Source organism: Takifugu rubripes, chromosome 16 (genome assembly GCF_901000725.2).
Source record: "Takifugu rubripes chromosome 16, fTakRub1.2, whole genome shotgun sequence".
NCBI lineage: Eukaryota > Metazoa > Chordata > Actinopteri > Tetraodontiformes > Tetraodontidae > Takifugu > Takifugu rubripes.
Genome location: NC_042300.1, coordinates 176,819 through 198,438, shown reverse-complemented (window position 1 = coordinate 198,438; position 21,620 = coordinate 176,819). Strand labels below are relative to the sequence as shown.

The window sequence follows — 21,620 nt, the reverse complement described above, 5'->3', positions numbered from 1 at the left end:
TGTATAAGAAGACCCAGAGCAGGATGTACTTCCTGAGGAGACTCAGATCGTTCAACATCTGCAGGAAACTCCTCTGGATGTTCTATCAGTCTGTGGTCGCCAGCGTCCTGTCCTACGCTGTGGTCTGCTGGGGGGGGAGTGCAACAAAAGCAGACCTCTCCAGGCTGGAGAAGCTGATCAGGCGGGCCGGCTCGGTGGTGGGGATGAAGCTGGAACCTCTGGCGACAGTGGCAGAGAGGAGAACTATCGACAAACTGCGGAGCATCATGGACAATGTCCGCCACCCTCTGCACACTGTCATCCACAGCCAGAGAAGCCTGATCAGCCAGAGGCTACGCCTCCCCAAGTTCAGGACCAAAAGACTGGGGAACTCATTCATCCCCCGAGCCATCAGGCTGTTCAACTCATCACTGGGGGGGAGGAGGGCCAACAGGAGAACCGGAACATTTTTATAGTTTTATATTTATATTGTTATATTCATATTCTATTTTTAATTTATTCTATTTTATTTTATTTCTTATTTTCTTATATTCTATTATCTTTAATAGGTTTGATGGGGGGAATGGTGGTGGGAAATTTTGTAGATGCTGTAGATCTTTGGAGATGCTAATTTCCCTGGTGGACACCCCCTAAAGGGATCAATAAAGTTATCTTGAATCTTGAATCTTGAATCCTCTTCCTCCTTCTTCAGGGTACCTTCTTTTGGACCAGTTGACTTTTCAGGCTCACAATTCAGAGAAATGTTTTCCTTCTCCTCCTCCTCATCCCTTCTAATGGCTTCAACTCATCGGCGGTCTCAGAGGGTAGAGGCAGACTTTTCGGTCTTAGGTGGTGGTCGATAAGAGGCTCATCTTTTCCCCCTCTTTCTCTCTCTTTCCAAGTCTGAAATGACTTGCAATCCAGCAGTTTATATATCTTATCTTCAGGCGGGGTCCCAGTACAGAGAGAAAAGTGGCAGGCTTGAGGGCCTGGAAGGCCTACAAGATGGGTGGTGATGAGAGGTTATCTTATCCAGGTGGCAAACATCATCTTGGACCAAGCAATGCAGGATCTGTCCACGCTCATGAAAGGATAAGAAATAAATGACATGCATAAAAACAGATGTTTTTCTGTCCTACATACACAACTGAGACTTGGTCTTTGTGTTTGCTAGACAAACCAAAAAGGCTTCCTGCAAGTCTTTAACACCTTTATTATATACAAGTTGAAAGATCATATTGGAATCTGTTTAACTGTAAGCTCAGCATTTGTCAGCATTTATTTAAAAAAAAAAAAAAAAAAAATTATATATATATATATATATATATATATATACACACACACACACACACACACACACACAATTAATTTGCTCAGACTCAAACATCCACTTTTACCAGGAATTGTAGCTAGTTCATCATCACTGCATATTTTCTTGTGGAAACATTTATTGCCTGCAAATTTCAGGAGGAAGTCTGTGTAGGTTGCTAGGTAAGCCTATAACGGTGCAGGTTTGATACTGTATATATATATAGCTGTTTTGCCTTAAAGTTGTTGGGGTATACTGTGTAATATATATATATATATATATATTACACAGTTGTTGGGGTATACTGTATTAAAGTTGTTGGGGTATACTGTGTAATATATATATATATATATATATATATTACACAGTATACCCCAACAACTTTAAGGCAAAGCAGGCTTTATATCATTCAATGAAGGAATATGTTGGGGTTTTGTTTTGAGGTGCTCAAAGCAACAATTTTCAGGTTCGAATCCCCTGGGTGTTAAATGCCTTTCTGTACAGAACATATTCTTCTCTTCAGCTTCTTCCTATTAGTGCAAAGACTAAGATTAAGGTGACTCTTGCAGATTGGTTGTTCCTTTTGGTGTGTTGGCCATGGCATGAGCTGGTGAATAACTGCACTTCGCCTCTCGTCTGTTATCATCTTGAAACCAATTTTAATGATCCATCTTTTACAATCACACCAGGTTCCTGGTTTAAAAGTTATTAAACGTAATGTATCCGAAAATAAAAGGCACTTTTATTTCTACTTTCTCTACGGTACATTCATTTGTCATTGTTTGGCTGATATGGAAATTCTCCAACTTGTTCCGAGCGAAAAATCACTATTTGCTTAGACAGAACTTCCTATGCATTTTCCAGCTGTTTCTTTTGGTGTTTCTAAAGAATAATCATGCTGTAGACTGCTTGGTACTTTCACATTTAGCTTCCATAAATAGAATACTGAACCTGAAAGATTTGTTTTGAAAAAACAAATAGGTGAAATTATGACAGAAAACTATCTGGTACATTATAAAAATAAATTATTCATGGATGAGCTGATGGTATAAACATAAAAATCATGCAATTGTCCAAATAAAGGAATATGACACCACTTTTGAAGGAATAATCAACTTTCAGATTGCAAGACTTGCGGTTTCAAACATCTTAAGAAATAATGTGCTAAAATAAAATGACAGGTTTCACATGCACACACTGAGTGGAATTCATAAGGTTGCAGTTCACAAGCAGTTTGCAGACACAGATATGAGCTACGTTTAAAATCACAAATGATCATAAAAACTGAGTTCCAGTCAAACAGGTTATTGGTTATATATTTGCTGAGGTGGTCACACACATAGCAACTGTGGCAAAATAATCTAATCAGCGTAGCAGATTGAGGGCAGAGGGTCATCTAAAGAGGAAAACATAGGCCATCAGAACAGAGACAGGAGGCAGAATCAAAACTTAACTTATATTTCCATAATTCCTGGAAGCAGCAAATGAGTCATTTGAGCCGAAATGTCAGGAGGAAGTGACATCAGAGGTCTTCATAATGACACTTGCACGCACCTCATGGGTGTGACTGGACAAGTTTTTGTAGGTAGGCATCCAAGTATCAGCATGATAACTAATGAGGGGGGTTGGGTCCTGCATGCTCGTCACTCTGAAATGAGACTTTCCTGAGCTGATGAAGGTGGCCATGCCAGGAAGAGAGCAAGTAGCAACCGTGACCAGAGATGTGCCGTGGTCCTGCTTCCAGACATCACTGACATCCTTTTCAAAAGAAAAACAAAAACAGTCAGATCTACAGTGTAATTACAGCTGCAAAGCAATCAGTTTGGCTGTGGAGATGGTGTCTTTCTAAAGTATGTGGTTGCTTTATGTGGTTTTCTCCAGTGACTACAGATCCCTCCCACTACCTAAAGACACACATTTGGATCATTGACAAGTCATGAAGATAAGTGTCAGCATGAAAGGTGGGTGTGCATAGTCTTCAACTCTATTCCTATTCCATACTTTATGACCCTTTGACCCAGTTGGGATATGTGTGGATGGCGGATAATCAAAATGCTTCTTTCATACTGGACACAATGGCTGTTTGAACAAATGTTTTTGCAGATTTATTCCTGATGGGTAAAATTACAGTTGCATAATTAGGTCCAGCGCGAATCATAAATTCACAAAGGTCAAAATATGTCTTTTCCCACTGAGGAACTTGGGGCAATTTGAATCAGAATCCATCTGTGTCCGGTGCTCAAATTAGTTTAACTAACACCCTTTTTGTTTTTGCCTTAATAATTCACATTTGGAACATAATGTGATAGCTCATCTGATGCTTTAATCAATCCTCAAATATAAACACACAAACACAAATGCACACATTGTGCATGCCCACACACAGTGAAGAGCAAGATGGGAAAAAGATGTTTAACTGATGAATGGAGGATTTAATAATTGAACAATTTTACCTTTTTGCTGTCCTCCACGTCGCTGTCTGTGTCACTGTCTAAACAGTAGAAATACGTATTTACTGCAAAAACTATCTACAGATGCCATTTTTAAATGACAGAAAAAACAAAAACAATATCACTAAAAAAGTTTTAACATTTTTAAAGCTTTCAGAACATAAACAGAATTACAGTAACAATGATTATATTCAAGCTGTGACAGCTTTAACATTTAGAATGTAAATTGATATTTGGATGTCAACATGTGTACAAAGCACACCCCAACATGAAGCTCCACCATTTTTTTGGGATTAAAATGTGTTAATGTTTATTTTTGTGGGAGGGCCTACATATTTATTGTGATAAGGTACCAAGTGTTTAACAAATGGCCCATATAATGTGCAAATTAATGTTCTAACCTTTCAACAAACATCAATCTGATTAAAAAAATGCATTTGGGGTGCAAAGTGGGTCATATGTCTCACCACAACAGGAAGACACAGGTGAGATCTGGAGTGGGTATGAATGGGAGGAGCTCACAACCTGCTCTTCATTCTCAGTGGTCACTTCAATGGTCTGACAGACAAATGGCAGCTGATCACTGGTGATCACATGGTCATCCACTGGGCTGTTAGCAACTGTAAAAGGGAATACACTATCTCTGATCTTAATGAATAAAACAGTTATATTTCAGGAGTTACTAATAATATTATTATTTGTGAAAAAAATGTAACATCTTCGTTGTGTTTAATTCAATTATATAGAAATTTATTCACACCAATTAAGCTTTACTTTATAACCACCAATAGGTGACATGAATAACTGACTGACTCTTCATTATTAAACCTGACAAATCTCAAAAAAGCAATTAATATTTGCTTTTCAAAGAATGTGCGTTTTGAAAGCGAATTAATCCAAAAATGGCAGGGTGGTGTTCTGGGACTGCAGTGGTCAGCATCAAACCAAGTCGCCGGAGGTAGAGAGGTAAATGCATTGATCTGGTACAAGGTTAGGGTGAGACTAGCATTAGCCTGTGGAGGCACGGCATGATACAGTTGTGGTGGTTTTCCATTACACCAGGGTACCTCTTCAATTTAGGTGGGGTCTCCATATCAGTGCGGTCCCAAAGTGTCATGATGCCGTTAGCATGCAACACAAGCCTTTGCCAGTCAAGTCAAGATGTTCCAACAATGTGAAGAAACTAATTTTTAATACTTGTTTATTGATGATATGTTTTCAAATACAACAACTTTCAAATTTGCTCTTTCTTCCCAACACTTTTTTTTCCCCCAGAAATTTACAAGTCCACGGCTTTGTTCAAAGTAACTTTCTACTTTTCCTAGTTTAGGATTGAGGAATCTGACCTCAACGCTTTGCTTTTGCCCATTCCTAAACAATAAAGGGCATTTCTGTTCTTCAAAGTGCAACAAGGACCCTCTTTGAAGAAGATACAGGGAGCCTATATCTCACATAATTCCTCCATATGTGCAAGGCACTCTCTAATACAGTGTAAGCTTGGCCATTTTGTTTACTACTCCAAGGTCCGTCAATGTAAAATTTACAGCTTCATTTCTGCAGCTTGTGATAGGTGCCACCAGTTGCCTGCTCATGTTCTGGTTGTGGCTTTACAGCTATTGGACTGAGGTGTTTGTTTCAGATGTGATTGGTAGGAAAACTAACCCAAATCCCCTGAAAGCTCTGTTTGGGCTGCTCTCCGGATCATCATCTTTGTCCCCTTCCCACAAAGTCTCTTTAGCCTTTGTGACTATTCTGGCCAGGTGATTATTTTACTTAAATGGAAGTCAACCTCAGCCTCCTCCTCCTATACACTGGCTAAGTGGTATCACTTAATTTACTCTCTCAAATTATAAGGTCATCACAAATGATCTCTCATAGACTTTTACAAATATTTAAATTCATCTCTGACAGTGAAAAGTCTGCCACAAGTGGGAAATCAACTATCTGGTGATGTCATGTAGCCAGAACACATGGAGCTCCACACCCAAAGACTGTGGAGGTGGTTGTGGGCTACAGTAAGAACTCACCACATCACCCAAGGGAGCTTAATTTCAGCTTACTCTCACTGTCCTACATGGTGTCCTTTCCTATGTTTGCCCTTTCCTGGTAGCCCACACCTGACATTGCCAAACCCACCCAAAATCCAATACTTTTTTGTTTGTGAGATGGAATAAATTCCTACAAAGTCAGTAGCTTATGTATTTTTATTTGTAAGTTGGTGACAAATAGATCAGGCAATATTTATATAACAACACATATTGCCCCCCAATTTATTTCAATTAACAGCACACCTGAGGCGCTACTCTAAAAAATGGGCAACCCTTTGGAGACATACGCACAAGGGTCATTTAACAATAACATTATTTCTGATTTTGACTCAAATAATATTACCTGATGGCTGTGGCCTCTTTCAGCATAATAACACTCCATGTCACAAAACAAAAGTGGTTCAGGAATGGTCTAATGACCACAATGACTTGAGTGTTAACTTGGCCATGGAATTTCCCGGATCTCATTCTACCAGTAAGAAAACCTCTACCCTGCTACGAGTTAATATTTATGAGAGAAAGAGATTGTTTTCAGTTGTACCATCAGTCTTTGATAGAAGAGCATGAGTAAAATGATCTGTGCAAAAATTAGCCCTCTCTGGTTTTGTCTTATGCCTCTAATCTGCTTTGCAAGAAAACAACCATGGCAAAGGAAAAACAGCTACCGGTAATCAGAAAATTCTGGTAGTTGAATCACAGCAACTGGACTGTTTGAGTTCTATGAAGACATTTCATCTCTCATCCAAGAGGCTTCATCAGTTCTGACTGACTGTTAGGGAGCCACTGGCATAAATATGCGGATGACACATCGGTCAAGATCAAAACATTGTAAGTAGAAGCCTTCATGGAACACTGTAGACAAAAACACCAAATTCACCAGTGATGATTACCCGTCTGGCCTTCTTGGACTGTGCTGTGCACATCGAAGGAGACGGGAGCCTGAACATCAAGATCTACGGAAAAAGCACCCACACAGACCAACACCTTCTTATTGACTCCCACTACCCACTAGAACAAGAGCTAGGTGACACCGGGCCCAGAATGTACCCACCAAAACAGAATGAAAGAAAGGAGAACAGAAGCACATCAAGATAGCTCTCAAAACCTGTGGCTACCCTGGCTGGTCCGTCAAATTCTCTAGAAAACCCAGAGAAGACCGAAAGAAGAATCAGCCAAAAAAACAGAACAACATTGTCATTCCATATGTTGCAAGGCTTTCTGAGAAGCTCAGGGGGATTTTCAATAAAAACAACATCCCAATGCACTTCAAGCCCTCCAACACCCTGAGGCAGAAGCTAATCCACCCAAACGACAAAACACAGAGACACAAACAGAGTAAAATAGTGTATGAAGTCCAGGACAGCAAGGAAAGCCCAGACAGGTAAATTGAGGAGACAAAACAACCACTTCACAAGAGCATGGCACAACATAGAAGAGCCAACTACTCAGGACTCAGCAGTCCCCCTGCATCTGAAGGAAAAAGGACATTCGTTTGAGGACAGTGATGTACAGGTTTTGGCCAGGGAAGACTGATGCTTGGAGAGAGGAGTGAAAGAATCCATCTATGTCAAACTGCAGGCTTACTACCCACAGGAAGATCCATGACGGCAAGACACAAAGTGGTTTGGGTGGCAGTCGTGGTAGGAGGCCCTGATGACCCAATCCTCAGGATAAACCTCTGGCTATATGGACATGGAATGTCACCTCGCTGGGGGGCAAGGAAAATGAGCAGTACCGGCTAGAGATAGTCGGGCTCACCTGACCACACAGTATGGGCTCTGGAACCCAGCTACTTGAGAGGAGCTGAACTCTCCACTACTCTGGAGTTGCCAAGGGGGAGCACCGACGGGCCGGTACAGGCTTACTCATAGCTCCTCAACCCAGCCACCATGTGTTGGAATTCACCCCAGTGAACGAGAGCATTGTTTCCTGGGCCTTTAGGCCGGGGACAGGTCTCTTGCTGTCGTTTGTGTCTACGAGCCTAACAGCAGCACAGACTACCCGGCCTTCCTGGGGGGTTGCTTGATAGTGCTCTGACTTCCGACAGCTTCGTTCAATGCCCATGTGGGCAATGACAGTGAAAACTGGAGGGGTGCTATTGGGAGGAACAGCCTCCCCGACCTCAACCCGAGTGGTGTTCATCTCAGTTTATCCATAACAAACACCATGTTCATGCATAAGGCTGTCTATCAGTGCACATGGTACCAGAACAACCTGGACCGGAGGTCGATGATCAACTTTGTTGTCAGTTCATCTGATCTCTGGCTGTGTGTTTTGGACACTTGTGTGAAGAAGGGGGCTGTCAACCGATCACCACCTGGTGGCGAGTTGAATTCGCTGGCGGAGGAGAAGGCTGGACAAGTCTGAGCTGTGGACGCAAGGTCTCTGGTGCCAGCCGTGGTGGCAAGCCATGAGCCTGGTGGTGAACACCGGAAGTTAAGAAGTTCCTAGAAGATGAAACAACGCACAACGTGCCAACAGCCCTGATCCCTATGAAGTATGTTACACTACAGATGTCAGTTATGCAGTCAGTGTACCGGACTGTCATGGTGGTGAGAGAGCTGAGCTGCAAGGCAAAGCTCTTGGTTTACTGGTCAGTCTACGCTCCTACTCTCACCTATGGTCATGAACTATGGATAATGACCGAAAGAAGAAGATCGTGGATACAAGCGGCCAAAATGAGTTTCCTCCACAGAGTTGCTGGGGGCTCCCTAGAGATAGGGTGAGACGCTGCTTCTTCTCATTGAGAGGAGTCAGCTGCAGTGGCTCGGGCATCTGTTTTGGATGCCCCCTGGACACCTCCCTAGAGAGGTGTTCCAGCCATTTCCCCACCAGGAGGAGGCCCTGAGGCAGAACCAGGACACGCTGGACATACTATGTCTCTCAGCTGGCCTGTGAGCTGGCCTGTATTTAATGAAAATGTGCACACCCAAAATGTGAGCAATGGCTCAGAAACACATAGGCTCAAACAGTCCATGTTTAGCCTATCACCTTCTCAGTATAGTCAAATAAAAGGGGAAAAAGGAGAGTGCGACAGGGCGCTGTCACAGTCAGACTTATAATCATTACACATACACTTACCCTTAGAACCTACCGGTGTGCATGACTACAGTCAAACCTTAACAAAGGCCTTCCAGGGGTGATGTAGGTTCATTGGGCAAGGGTTGCTTTCCCTGGTTAGACTTGTCTGGGATTGTGTTATTATTGTATTGCTTTGTTTTCACATTTACCTATTGTACATGTGGGGTATACATGGCAGTTCTTAGATTGTTAAAATATGTAAAATAGTGAAATGTTTTCTCCAAAAATGAGTATGGGTTAAGCCATACCATTAAGGATTGTTTTCACATGCCTAATCAAAATCTTAAAACCAGTTGAAATATTTCAGGAATTTACATTTTGCACTATTGAATTCTTAGATTCTAAGCAGAGCTTCAAAATGCAAAAACAAAGATGAAATGGAAATGAGATTGAAAAAAAAAAAGAGCAGGCCAATTATTTTTTGTTTTCCTTTACTTTTGTTCATTTGGTTGAGACCGAATCAGTGTCTTCAATAAAGGATTGAATTTAATTTAATTGAAAAGTACGTGTAAATTCAAACATGATTTTGTTTGCTGATCAAAAGTTTGATCAAAAACACCATAGCCTTTTGGAGTCCACGTGGATTCATTTTATTGTCATGTACAGAATTCATACCGTCAGTGTCTCCTGAAGACTGCTCTTTGGAATAGAGTAGCAAGCACAGGACATTAAAAGTTGAATGAAACTTTTATTTTGACGCTCTTGATGGCCTCCAACTTTTGTGGCATGACAAAGAGATACCATATTTCAACAAGTATTGCCTCAAAGTATTGGTGCTTATAATGGCTGTCAATACCAGCTACCTATACTCAATGCAACATTTTGCATTCTGTGTTCTGACAAACATAGGACACTGCTGACAAAAACAGGGCTGCTCCTGTCAAAATGGTTTGGGAATCCTATAAAGTCAAAACAAACACACCATTTCATAATGCAAACTCTGCAAAATGATAGGTGCAACAGGTGGTATGAAGTGTAATTTGTATTGGGCTTTCCGCCATTCTGATCAGCTGTACATGGCCGGCCAATATTTTGCTTTTTTTCCACGATCGGCTATGATGTCTTAATTCAATGATCCGCCCGATGACGTCACTGTCATTTTGAAACTTTATGCAGATGCTACCCTTGCATGGATTGCAGATGGCTTCTGTTTTATCTGGCTCATTTACTTCACGGAAGTTTCACTGCACAAACATGTTTGCTTGCTAGTGATGATATATAAGTTTCAACAAACTGCATTGTCCGTCACATAGTGACAGGTTGAAGAGGTAGATGCCACAATGATGTAAAAATAAAATTCTACATTTTGAAATATGTGTCCAGTTTTGAATGAGAGGTCAGTGATGTTTTACCTTTTCACCTTGGTCAATTTGTGGCCAAAATTGTTCTTGGCAAAAAGGCTTAAGAATTTTTTTTGATATTTGATTTGAGCAGTACAAAAGTATATACAACATTGATTGTAAAAGACGCTATATAAACAAAAATTCATTGATTGATTGATATACAGTTAATCTACCCATATAGCATGTCTTGTTTTCCTCTAGTCTTACTGAATTTGGACATGGTCCATGAAGATCCTAATTTCAAGTAGCCCAGAGCTCCAAATGAGGACCTTTAGTTCCAAGACTTCTATTCCATCACCAACGACACTGTCTTCCATTGACAAAATACACCAATTCATTATATCTCTGGTTATAATGAACATGGCTAATGCTAATGTTGTCAGTATGTATGGCATCTATTGCATGTCTGTCCATCTCAGAGAGAGGGGTCATCTGTGGCTCTCCTGCAGGTTTCTTCCTTTTCCCAGACAAGGTTCTTTTTTAAGTTTCTCTTCTCCATGTTCAAAGAGGTTTCACAACAGTTCTCATTGTAAAGCCCTTCAAGGCAAACAGTTTTGTGATTTGTGGTTTTTAATAAACGTTCAGATGACACGGCTTCTGAAATGATAGCCGAATATGGAACTTTTATACTGAACTTGAGCTACTTGTATTCTGTTCTTTTCCAGAATTTTGGGATTTCCAAATGAAATGCAAAAATGTTCTTTCACCTAAAATGAGGACCATTGGGCAACAATCCACACTTGTAACATGAGGTTCAGGCATGACTTGACTGTGAGCCCTGTCCAAGATATGTCTGTATGACTCCAGCCTCAATCAACTCCTTGTAAAGAAAGCCAAATTCTCAAACTGGTGTTTGCTTCACAGCCTCAAGTCATTTCTGTTTCTTGAAGACATTTTTAGACTATACTTTTATATTTCATTCCCATTTACATAAATGCACTTGAACACAGCACCCTTTAAAAATCCAACTTTAACGATAACCTTTTGCTGATTATGCCATTGAGAGGGCCGACGCTGTCTTTGGGGTGTCAAGACCCACTCAACTCTACCGGCAGTTTATTATAATTAATATAATTAATGTATTTCTATGATCTCTGCCTATTCTCTCCTCTCTCTCTATCCACCCCCCCCCCATCAGCAGGAGGGTCCCCCTATATGAGCCTGGTCCTGCTCAAGGTTTCTTCCTGTTAAAGGGGAGTTTTTCCTTGACACTGTTGCTTGTTGGGGGTCCAGGCCCTGGGATTCTGTAAAGCGCCTAGAAACAATTTTGATTGTAACAGATGCTATATAAATAAAGACTGATTGATTGATTGATTGATTGATTGAAGTCAGTGTTCTTCATGATTGTGTGACCCACTGAGACAAAGAGATTTTTTAATGGCCCAGATATCGATTGACGTCTAATGACCTTTTTTTTTAAAGAAAATGTCTTTGTTTTTAATGTGCATTTATCTGTGTGCTTAATTCAACATGTGCATAGTCTCATTAGTCATTGATGTCTTGATTTTAAAAAAAATGGTACAATACCTGAAGTGCAGCCAATCACTGGTTCCTGTTTGCTTACTTCCTTATCTGTTATATTCGGTTCAGCAAGATAATCGATGTTAGTCCTCTCAGGACAAACTACCTGATGTGGAGGGAGAGAGAGAACATATGTGTATATATTGTACATGGGTTTAAACGTGACTGCGCAAAAAGGCTACAACACCAACAGCAAAAGGCTTGATGAAACTTTATTTTAAATACTTATTTCACTTATTACAATGAAGAACATGTTTCTAACTTTTATATTGTGTGTTTTAATGGAGTTTTAACTGGCATTCTGTCTATTATTATAATCAACAAACAACTATAAAAAATAGAGACAATTGCTAAACAGCATATTGGACCTTTCAAAGTAAAATGCAATTAAAAAACCAAGATGGAACAGTTGACCGACATCAAGTACTATGCAGACTTTGCAGGAAGGAGTTCTCTTCTCATTGAATCACTTACAGCTTAAAATACCACATTAATGTGTAGCATAGCGTAATTTCCGGACTATAAACCGCTACTTTTTTCCTACACTTTAAACACTGTGGCTTATTTTTTTTTTTTTTTCGAGGCGCACTCTCACAACTATTGTGAATCAGTCATTTTTACTAACTCTCATCAACGTGGCTACTAGAAGAAAACACTAGAAGAAAAGCATATGATGCGACTTTTAAGTTAAAAGCGATCACTCTGGCGGTTGAAGAAGGAAATCGAGCTGACGCACATAATCTTGGCATATATTACGGTAATCAATGGCGAGAAGGTGGAGACGCCAGCCTGAAGAACTGATCCAAAGCAAAAAGACGACAAAAGCTTTTAGACGTAAACAGAGCAGGTGGCCCGAGCTTGAAAACGTTCTGGAAGACTGGGTCAACACACAGAGAGCAGGCGGCCGCGGTGTTTCCGCTTTACAAATCAGACGGAAGGCAAAAGCAATCGCCACCGCGATGAAAATAGAAGATTTTAGAGGTCAGCCATCGGGGTTTTTTAGATTGTTCATTGTTTGAGTAAAAAAGCATAAACAACGTAATTTGTGTGTAGTTGATACAAACGTATATTTCAAGGTAGCTGCATTACAGACACTGTTAGAAAAAAAAGCATTTACCGGTACAATATATTTATGTTGCTAAGCGGATTAAATTAAAAGAGAAGTTAAAAAATCCTGACGTGATAAAAATTGGATTCAAGGTCTCTGTATAAACATACAAGTGAAAAGAGTGGCTGTTGTTTCTTCCTGTCTGTTTGTCACTCGTCAGTGACTCGTCTCTTACGGTAATAAAAACATATACCGGTACTGAATGATACCGGTACTGAATCTAATTTTTCATATTACTACGTGGGATACCTGCGGCTTAAAATCCAGTGCGGCTTGTATAAGTACAAAATTGATTTTCTTTCTAAAATTAGATTATGCGTCTTATAATCAGGTGCGCTCTATAGTCTATAGAAATTACGGTACTTTAGTCGAGGATTCTGCTAGTGCTAACGCTAATGTGTCACCTAGCTTGCGAAAATCCCCCCTCGCTTTTCTGTTGAATGTGTTTGCTCACGCAAAATGAAACACAATCAATGTGGAGAGACAGAGACAGAGAAAGTGATAGAGAGAGAGAGACAGACAGAGACAGAGACAGACAGACCTACCTCCTTGTTTCTTTTGGGCTTCCCATCTTTGTCTGGCTTCTTCTTTCCTAAATAACACAAAAAACTCAAAGATATTAAATACTAATTCAATGTTTAAATACTGAATCTTGTGTGGGATAAAGGAGGTGCAGGAGCTGCACAACTTTCCCCTTGAGGATGCAGGTGATTTCAGACATTTCCACCTTGCAGATCACTTCAGCCACCGGCATTGTTTTTAGAAAGCGGCTAATTCACAATGGCCTTTGTCATGATGTGCACAATACACGTCAGCATCTAGAACACATGTGTCAAACTCAGTCCTCGAGGGCCACGATCCTGCCGGGTTTTCTGTCCTACCAAGCTGAAAATGCATTCAGTGGGATAGAAAACCCGGCAGGATCATGGCCCTCGAGGACTGAGTTTGAAATGCTTGAACGGTGCCACCCAAGAGTGCCATGTTCGACCATTTTAATATGTTGTCACATAATTTGTGTGTATAATATGAAACATACAATTTAGTGTGACACAAAAATGAATCCTGGTCTCACACGACCCTGCAAATGAAAAACGCTTCGAGGATAGGATGAATAAATGCTAGTCTTTGTTGGTATATTTTGCTATAAATATGTGATCTTATACCACACATCATTTCCATATACACTGCCTTGCATCAATATTCATATGTCTGGAACTGCTCCATGTTTGTCATATTAAATATTACATTTCAGATAAAAACAGGAACTGAAATTTCAAACTAAAATTCTCCTTTTGCACTGAGAAAAAGCCCATTTCTTGTTGAAATGGGCTACTGATGTGCCAACTGATGTGGACCTTTGTTGATCTAGGTGATGCCCAAGTCTGACTCTGTTTTCGCATGATTCAGCATCATTATGAGGATTGACCTCCTGTTTTTGTAACATTAAGACTGTTGTTAAAGCACCCATAGTGGGCCATCTGCCAGAATTCGAAGCCTTGCCTACTCTGCCTATACCCACACTGTCAGCAGGTGCTTGATAGATGGACCGTTGGAAAGACAAACAGCAGATGCACCGATTCTTGAAACGATCATGTCCATCTTTAATGAGCATTACCTTGATTTACAAAAAGTGTGTGTGAGGGGCCAGGAGATTATATTTTTCCTTGCACATATAACAACAAATGAGCAGCAACCTTCTTGGAGCGCCTGCTGGATTTTGCATGTTTATGGCACAAGTGTTCTTTCTGTGACATTTAAACACTCTGAATCTTGATGTGCAGGAGCAGGAGAAGTCTAATGCTGACCTAGTTGGGAGGCCTTGTACATTCAAGACAGATTTAAGGATTTTCACAAATGATCTCTCAGTACAAATGCTCCACTTCTTCATACTTTCATGAATCGAGTGTATGGGGTGCAAATTACACACATGATGATACATTTCATGGTGAAATTCACTGAGAACATTCAGTATTCCCATCGAGATACTGAAAAAAGACATGATGATACATTTCATGGTGAAATTCACTGAGAACATTCAGTATTCCCATCGAGATACTGAAAAAAGACCCCTTTTCTATCAAACCTGGGCCGGACCTACGTATATGTGAAAGCAAAAGAAGTTATGTTATTTATTGATGAGAGTCTTCCAGATGGAGCTGGTTGAGGCGCTACTATTGTCTGGAATGATTATTTATGATACATTAAGCTAAATTGAAGTGAAAGAAAAGTGCTTGCCAGAGTTCAAAAGGTTATTTGTCAAAAACATTTTATGTGATCCACAAACCCCCATTTCAAATTGGCACCTCTTGATATCAAAGTTTAAGAGCCCTGGTTTAAACCAAATCATATGTGACAATGGTCTAATCAAAATCCAGAAAAGCTGCTGTTAACTATGTGCACCTACCTCTCTTCAGGCTCCTTTCAAAGGATGACAGCATCTTGTACACTCTGAAGGCATTGCTTCCCTTTTTAATGCTTTTGTCCTTCACCTCCTCAATGTCTGGCAGGCTGTTCATAGCACATCGGAAATTAGCTTTCCATGTCTTTGGATCTGGATGGTCAATACCAGGCTGGTATTTCCCTGAATACATACAAACAGAAACTCACTGTGGTATATAACACAATAACAATATCGAATTGTGTTAAGATTACAAAAAAATGCCTGTGTATTTTTTAGGGTAAAAACAACAGTTCAAGCTCAGTGCATCACTGAGAAACTCAAACTAAACCTTGACATACCTGGCACCCGTGCTGTACGTTAACTGAACGTTAAAAACAGAAAAATGCCACATGTTGTCAGTTTTTGTTCACACAGGCATGCACAATCAAGTAAACTGTTAGATAATACTATCAAAGACTTTGTGGAAGGATGACGTTTTATTTGCTTTGCACATCAAATGAGAAGATAATTACAGTCATCAAAGTCAAAGGCAATAGTATAGTGGCGGCACTTTAAGATAACACACCAGGGGAAGACAAAGCCACAAGAGGGTGGGGGGCAGAAAATTATTAAATTGATGCAGTTGGGTCACGTCATCATTTTTTTTTTTTAAAAACAGTAGTATCAAAACCCACACATCTGTAAAGCTTGTCATGTAAAAAGAAATGTAATATACGGCACTACATTAAACGGTGGCACTCTGAGCTAATGTTAACCTTGGCTCACAGCAACTTAGAAAAAAATAGTGACCCAGCCCATCAAAGGTCAGGTCTATGATTATCATCTATTTATATATCATAGATATTTATATATCTGTTCTAATCAAAATTGTCAATAGGTGCTATGATAAGTAAGTTGCCATCCACTTTTGATCAAAATCTCTCCTTCAACTCACACATTAAATTAGTCTCTAGAAGTGCCTTTTTTCACCTGAGGACCATAACAACGATTAGGAAGCTACTGACGCGGCACGATGCTGAAAAGTTAATTCATGCTTTTGTTACTTCCAGGCTGGACTATTGTAATTCTTTATTATCAGGGTGTCCAAACAACTCTTTAAGAATAATTTTTAAAACCCTTCTTTTGACCTACAAGGTCCTCAGAGGCCTAGCTCCATCCTACCTGGAGGAGCTAGTGATAACTTATCAGCCCAATAGACCGCTCCGCTCTCAGAATGCTGGTCTTGTTGTGGTTCCCAGAGTTTCTAGGAGTAGAATGGGGGGCCGAGCATTTAGCTACCAGGCCCCCCTGCTCTGGAACCAGCTCCCTGTCCAGGTACGGGAGGCTGACTCTATCGCTACTTTTAAGATCAGACTTAAAACCTACCTCTTTGAAAAAGCTTATTGTTACTAATTCTGTAGTTCCAGTTACTATCATAGATAGACAAATTACCATATTTAGGGGGTCGTCTAATCGTTAGGTCACATCTTAGCTATGCTGTTATAGGCCAAGGCTGCCGGGGTCCTGACAGGCCTCTGTCACCCCACTGGGTCATCGTCTCCTGTCTCGTCTCGTCTCCTCTCCTCTCGTCTCCTCTCGTCTCCTCTCCTCTCCTCTCGTCTCCTCTCGTCTCGTCTCCTCTCCTCTCCTCTCCTCTCCTCTCCATCAAGCAGACTAGTTATGCTGATTCCTATGTAGATTCCTATGTAGATTTTCTGCTTCTGTATAGTGTATAGTGTATTTTTGTGTGTGTTTCTGTGCTCTGTGCCTCTCCTCTCTCCATTCTCTCTCTCCTCTCCTCTCCCTCTCCTCTCCCCCTCCTTCTCCCTCTCCTCTCCTCTCTCTTTACCCAGCCGGCCATCAGCAGGAGGGTCCCCCTACATGAGCCTGGTCCTGCTCAAGGTTTCTTCCTGTTAAAGGGGAGTTTTTCCTTGCCACTGTTGCTTGTATGGGGTTAGGCCCTGGAATTCTGGAAAGCGCCTTGAAACAATTTTGATTGTATAAGACGCTATATAAATAAAGATTGATTGATTGATCCACATCTGAGAGTCCAGAGAATAGCCTGACGTAATGGAGTTTTCATAGCCAAGGTTTTATGGTCTTACAGCATCGTCCAGAAGCCAAACAAGATTTTACTACCTGCTACAGACCTTTGAACTGCAATACAAGATTGCGTCTTTGTAAACAATGATGACACAGTTGCGCCACAGTTATACAGAGAAAGGAAAGCCCTGGTGATGGATTCAACTTGGGAAGCTAGCTTTGTAGGAGTCACATTTGATTTGTTAGAAACTGCAGGGCCTGTGCTGCAAACAAGGGCAGTTTTTACGAGCCATACTGGTTTTTATCTGGCAGAGCTTTTAAATGATGTAGAGGAAGAGTGTTTGTCACAAAGGCAACCTCAAGAAAAGGGATTCTGCATGCCTGGACAAACTGGTGAGGAAGGCGGGCTTTGTTGATGGCACAGAGGTGGACAACCTGACATCTGCAACAGAGTGCGGTCAGTGTTCTGCTCCACAGAGGGTGAGCAGACTGTTCCTTCCCTACACTATGAGATTCTTCAACACAACTCAGGGAGGGTGATAAAATAACACAATCACACCATTCACACACAAACTGCCTGTTGCACTACTGTATGTTACACACTGCCATTTTGCACCATCCATCCATCCATCCCAATTACAACCTTCAAATTCAAAGGGAAGAGGTTCATGCATTGGAGGCTAACATTTTTTTTGTCAGCCTCCAAGTTGCCCACAACAACACAGTGTCTATGTTGAAATGTTCAACTCACCAACTTACACACAACGGCTTGATAACTCAATTGCTGAAACATGACCTATATATAATATGATTAGCTGGCCTCTGCCTACACTTCATGCAGCCTAACCGCGTAGGACAGCTGTTCTCTTAAGCTTTACTATGTGTATGTATTTACAACTTAGCATGATATGATAACATTTTTTTGTTTGTTTTTTTCAATGTACTGAACCCCAACTGGGAAATGTTTTAACCTATATTCTAGATAAACAGCTACCGAACAGGAAACTCATTTTTTCCAGAGATGGTTCACGCAGTATCCATGGCTGGATATTGTTCTTCCATGAGGACTCTCTCTGATTCGCTGTGAGAAAACATAAACCAAAAAGCCAAGGCCTGCCTTTTCTTCAAAGGCATTCAATAACTAGAACAATGCGCTTGCCAGTTTTCAGTGTCTTAAAAACAGCAATCATGTCGTCACTGCCTGCAAAATATGAGACATAAGATGGCAACGTACTTCAGCTTTTGAAATTCAAAGCCAAGGATGACGTACGCATTTGTACTTTGCTAGCTTGCTGTCGTGACCACATCGCTCCTCAGGTAACAGTATTGTCAGGAGTATTGCACAGTCCATCCAGTTGCTACTAGTTTTGCAGTACTCACTCATTAGTGATGGTACCCAAGATGGCTCAGGAACAGCGCAAGTGTCCATTTGTTTCATAAATGTGGACCTGGTACCACAGGATGATTTTATGAGTTTTTATGAGCTCCCTGGTACCACTTAAGATTGCAAATATGGTTCAGGATATCCTTTTGAAGATCAATATTCCCATGTCTGCATGAAAAGCCCAGACATTATGGCACTAGAAATATGTCAGGCAGATATTCTGTAGCACAAGAAACAGCAACCACTGCCATTGTTTGGGAATTTTTGGAGCACATTACACACGTTACTTGTTTACACAGTCTGCATGTAGTCAGTCCCTTGATAAATGATGCCTTTAGAGGGTCCTAGGGGTATTAAGCAAACAATCTGGGAATTTCTATTTCTATAGCAATAAGTTAAGAAGGACCACAAACATCACTCAGAACCCTTTGCCCAACAGGACGGACAGTTAGAGGAAAAGATATCGGAACAGTGCAGTCTCAGCATGAACGTCTTTTCCCTAGCTTGGAGATGGCATCAAGTGGGTCTATCACAGGCAAAATAATAAATGTCTGCTCGAGAGTTTTGGATAAGATATAACAACTGTGCTTAGTCTAATATTTAATTTGATGCTTTTTGCTGATATACTGATCAATGTGCATTCTCCTGTTATAACATTAACAGGGATTTAGGAATGTATAGATTTATGAATGTACATATATAATACATATTTACAAGTGTTTATGATATATAAATAATCTTTTCTCTGTTATTTAAACTTTTTTTAAATACTCCTAAATTTTACAGTACTTGTAGGAGTATTGGTTGTATTTTTTCTGGTTTGGTTACCATCCTTTATTATATTGTATGAATGCTGGATATCTTAATTTAGAACAGGCATAAATATAAGCATTATGCTTCTGCCTGTGCCTTTTCAGTTACTACTTTGGTGACAATTATTGTAATGTTGATAGTTTCTTGCATTATGTAATGACTGGCTGAATAAAGAATTTTTATCATCCTCATCCTCAGCAGCAGCCATGTACTCTCAAAAAAATATTTTTTATTTCTAAATTGGTTTTTGCATTAGGTATGACAACAGATCCATTATAACCCCATTACGAAGGGCCATATTTAGACATAGTGCAACATGTTGTAGTTTCAGTCAAAATATGAAATGAGAAACAAGGGAATTTCCTATTTCTGTGGCAATCAGCTGTCTGTTTTGTGACAGTTTCCTGTTTAATGAAATTTCTATCTTAAAAACAACTACCCAGGCATCAATGAAAAAAACTTAATTTGTAAATTAACTTTTAAAAAGGTGTAATTAAAAGAACTTGAGAATTTACAGCTGTGTACCTGTATGTATGGCCCATCTCATGAAGAGTGGAGCATCTTTCTCCAAGTCCCAGCCATGACGAGCAGCATGCATCCAGGGAATCTGGAAGATCCTCTTCTCCTGGGCATATGACAAAATGAGTGTGAATATGATCGATACAGCGGCTGGATGTATGTGAAAGTGATGCCAAAAGGTGGCTATTGCCATTAAATAAAAGAGGGGGAAATAAATAATTATATATATTGCTTATTGTGTGTGTATATATATATATATATAATGCTTGAAAGACAAGCTATTACAACATTAACAACAACAGCAGTGAATCATTACGTGTGTATTGTAACTTACCTTGTTAACCCACTTGAGTCCAGGTATCTGACAGGAGTCGATCTGCTCCTCCAACCACGGACGCATCCTCATTCTTTCTGCGGGCATCTTGTCCTGTGGGCAAACGTTGTAACGTTTTTTTCAATGTGTGTTTCCAGCTAAAATGTACCACTTTTACGATGTGTACATGCACAATTAAATTAAACAACTGCCGAGAAAAGATACAGGAAATCCCTGATACTCTAGTCCAGGTACACTTTTACCTGTTATATAAAAGAACAGACAGACAAAAACACAAATGGTAGAAATGCAATGATCAAATATCCATCATGAGATGGAATTATCAGAACGACACTACATCATAAAATCATGTCCCTGATAATGCAAAACGCCCAATTAGTCTTAAAGGAAAATATCGTGTTTGCGTGTGTGTGTGTGTGCGCGCAGTGGATCCAGAGCATGCGCCCTTCAGATCTTGTGTAAGTTGTCTAAAATCTTAATCACAAACTTGAAAGTCGTAATGATCTAATTGGAAGTGAAAAAGAGCTTTTTCACTTGAAAACGTTAACACGTTGTCGTGAAGATACATTGGCACGTTAGTGACGACACTAGCAACAGTTCAAAGTTGAGTTAACCTTTTGTTTCCCGCTGAATACACGAAAAGCACAAAAGTGAAAATAAACCTGGCAGCAGCTTCGAAACGGCGGTTCGCTTTTATTTGAGAGGGAACGACGGAGGCGTCAGGTCGCAGGACAGAAGCGACAATATTAACATGCGGAAATCAGCTTTACCTTTTAACCTCGAGTTCCACGGTGGTTCCGAGAACCCGACACTCAGAACTCCAGTCGAAAGATTAATCCCAACTCGCGTCTTTATGGTGAAAAAACAAGTTTATTTGCCTTTTGACAGTTCAGAACGAAAGCAAAACAAGCAAAGTGGAAACCCCCCCGGTCGCTCTCATGGCCCCACTTTCGCCTCAGCTCAAAGTACGGAAGTAATAAGTCTGTGCACTGATCTACCCGAAGTACTGAGGTCTCACTCGGTTGTTTTTTTATTTGACCAAATTTCACGCTCAGTCAAAGGTCGCCACAGCCGCTTTCATTCACCGGGTAAAAGTTTTAAGAGCATGGTCCGTTATTCGGCGAGACGCCTTTTGAGGTCTTAGGAATGCTGTTAGTGGAATATAGGGTTGTAACGGCTCCATTTTGTACTACAGCTTGAGTCCCATTGACTTTAATGAAGAATGTGAAATGTGTGGAAAAAATAATAATGAAAGATATGAAATAGCAGTTGTTGTTTTTTACCGTTTACTCTCTCCCCAATGGAGAG

General features: G+C 40.4%; 1 protein-coding gene across 1 annotated transcript; it reads right to left on the bottom strand.

Annotated features, from left to right (window-relative positions):
* Positions 1-1,923: 1,923 nt before the first annotated feature.
* Positions 1,924-21,299, bottom strand: LOC101069024 (interferon regulatory factor 2). Its single transcript, XM_011620054.2, has 9 exons — positions 21,083-21,299; positions 20,313-20,405; positions 19,985-20,084; positions 15,244-15,420; positions 13,385-13,431; positions 11,738-11,837; positions 4,206-4,358; positions 3,742-3,779; positions 1,924-3,046 (listed from the first exon to the last, which is right to left on the bottom strand). The coding sequence occupies exons 2-9, from the start codon at positions 20,397-20,399 to the stop codon at positions 2,795-2,797; spliced, it is 954 nt and encodes a 317-aa protein (XP_011618356.1). The 5' UTR covers positions 20,400-20,405; positions 21,083-21,299; the 3' UTR covers positions 1,924-2,794.
* Positions 21,300-21,620: the final 321 nt, after the last annotated feature.

Excerpts from the sequence above, each read along its gene's own strand:
- LOC101069024 (XM_011620054.2), bottom strand. The coding sequence starts at position 20,399 with ATGCCCGCAGAAAGAATGAGGATGCGTCCGTGGTTGGAGGAGCAGATC. Across the intron at positions 15,421-19,984 it reads GAGATGGGCCATACATACAG|GGAAATACCAGCCTGGTATT; the intron begins GTACACAGCTGT and ends GTATGTATTCAG. Across the intron at positions 11,838-13,384 it reads AGCCCAAAAGAAACAAGGAG|GTAGTTTGTCCTGAGAGGAC; the intron begins GTAGGTCTGTCT and ends CCTCCACATCAG.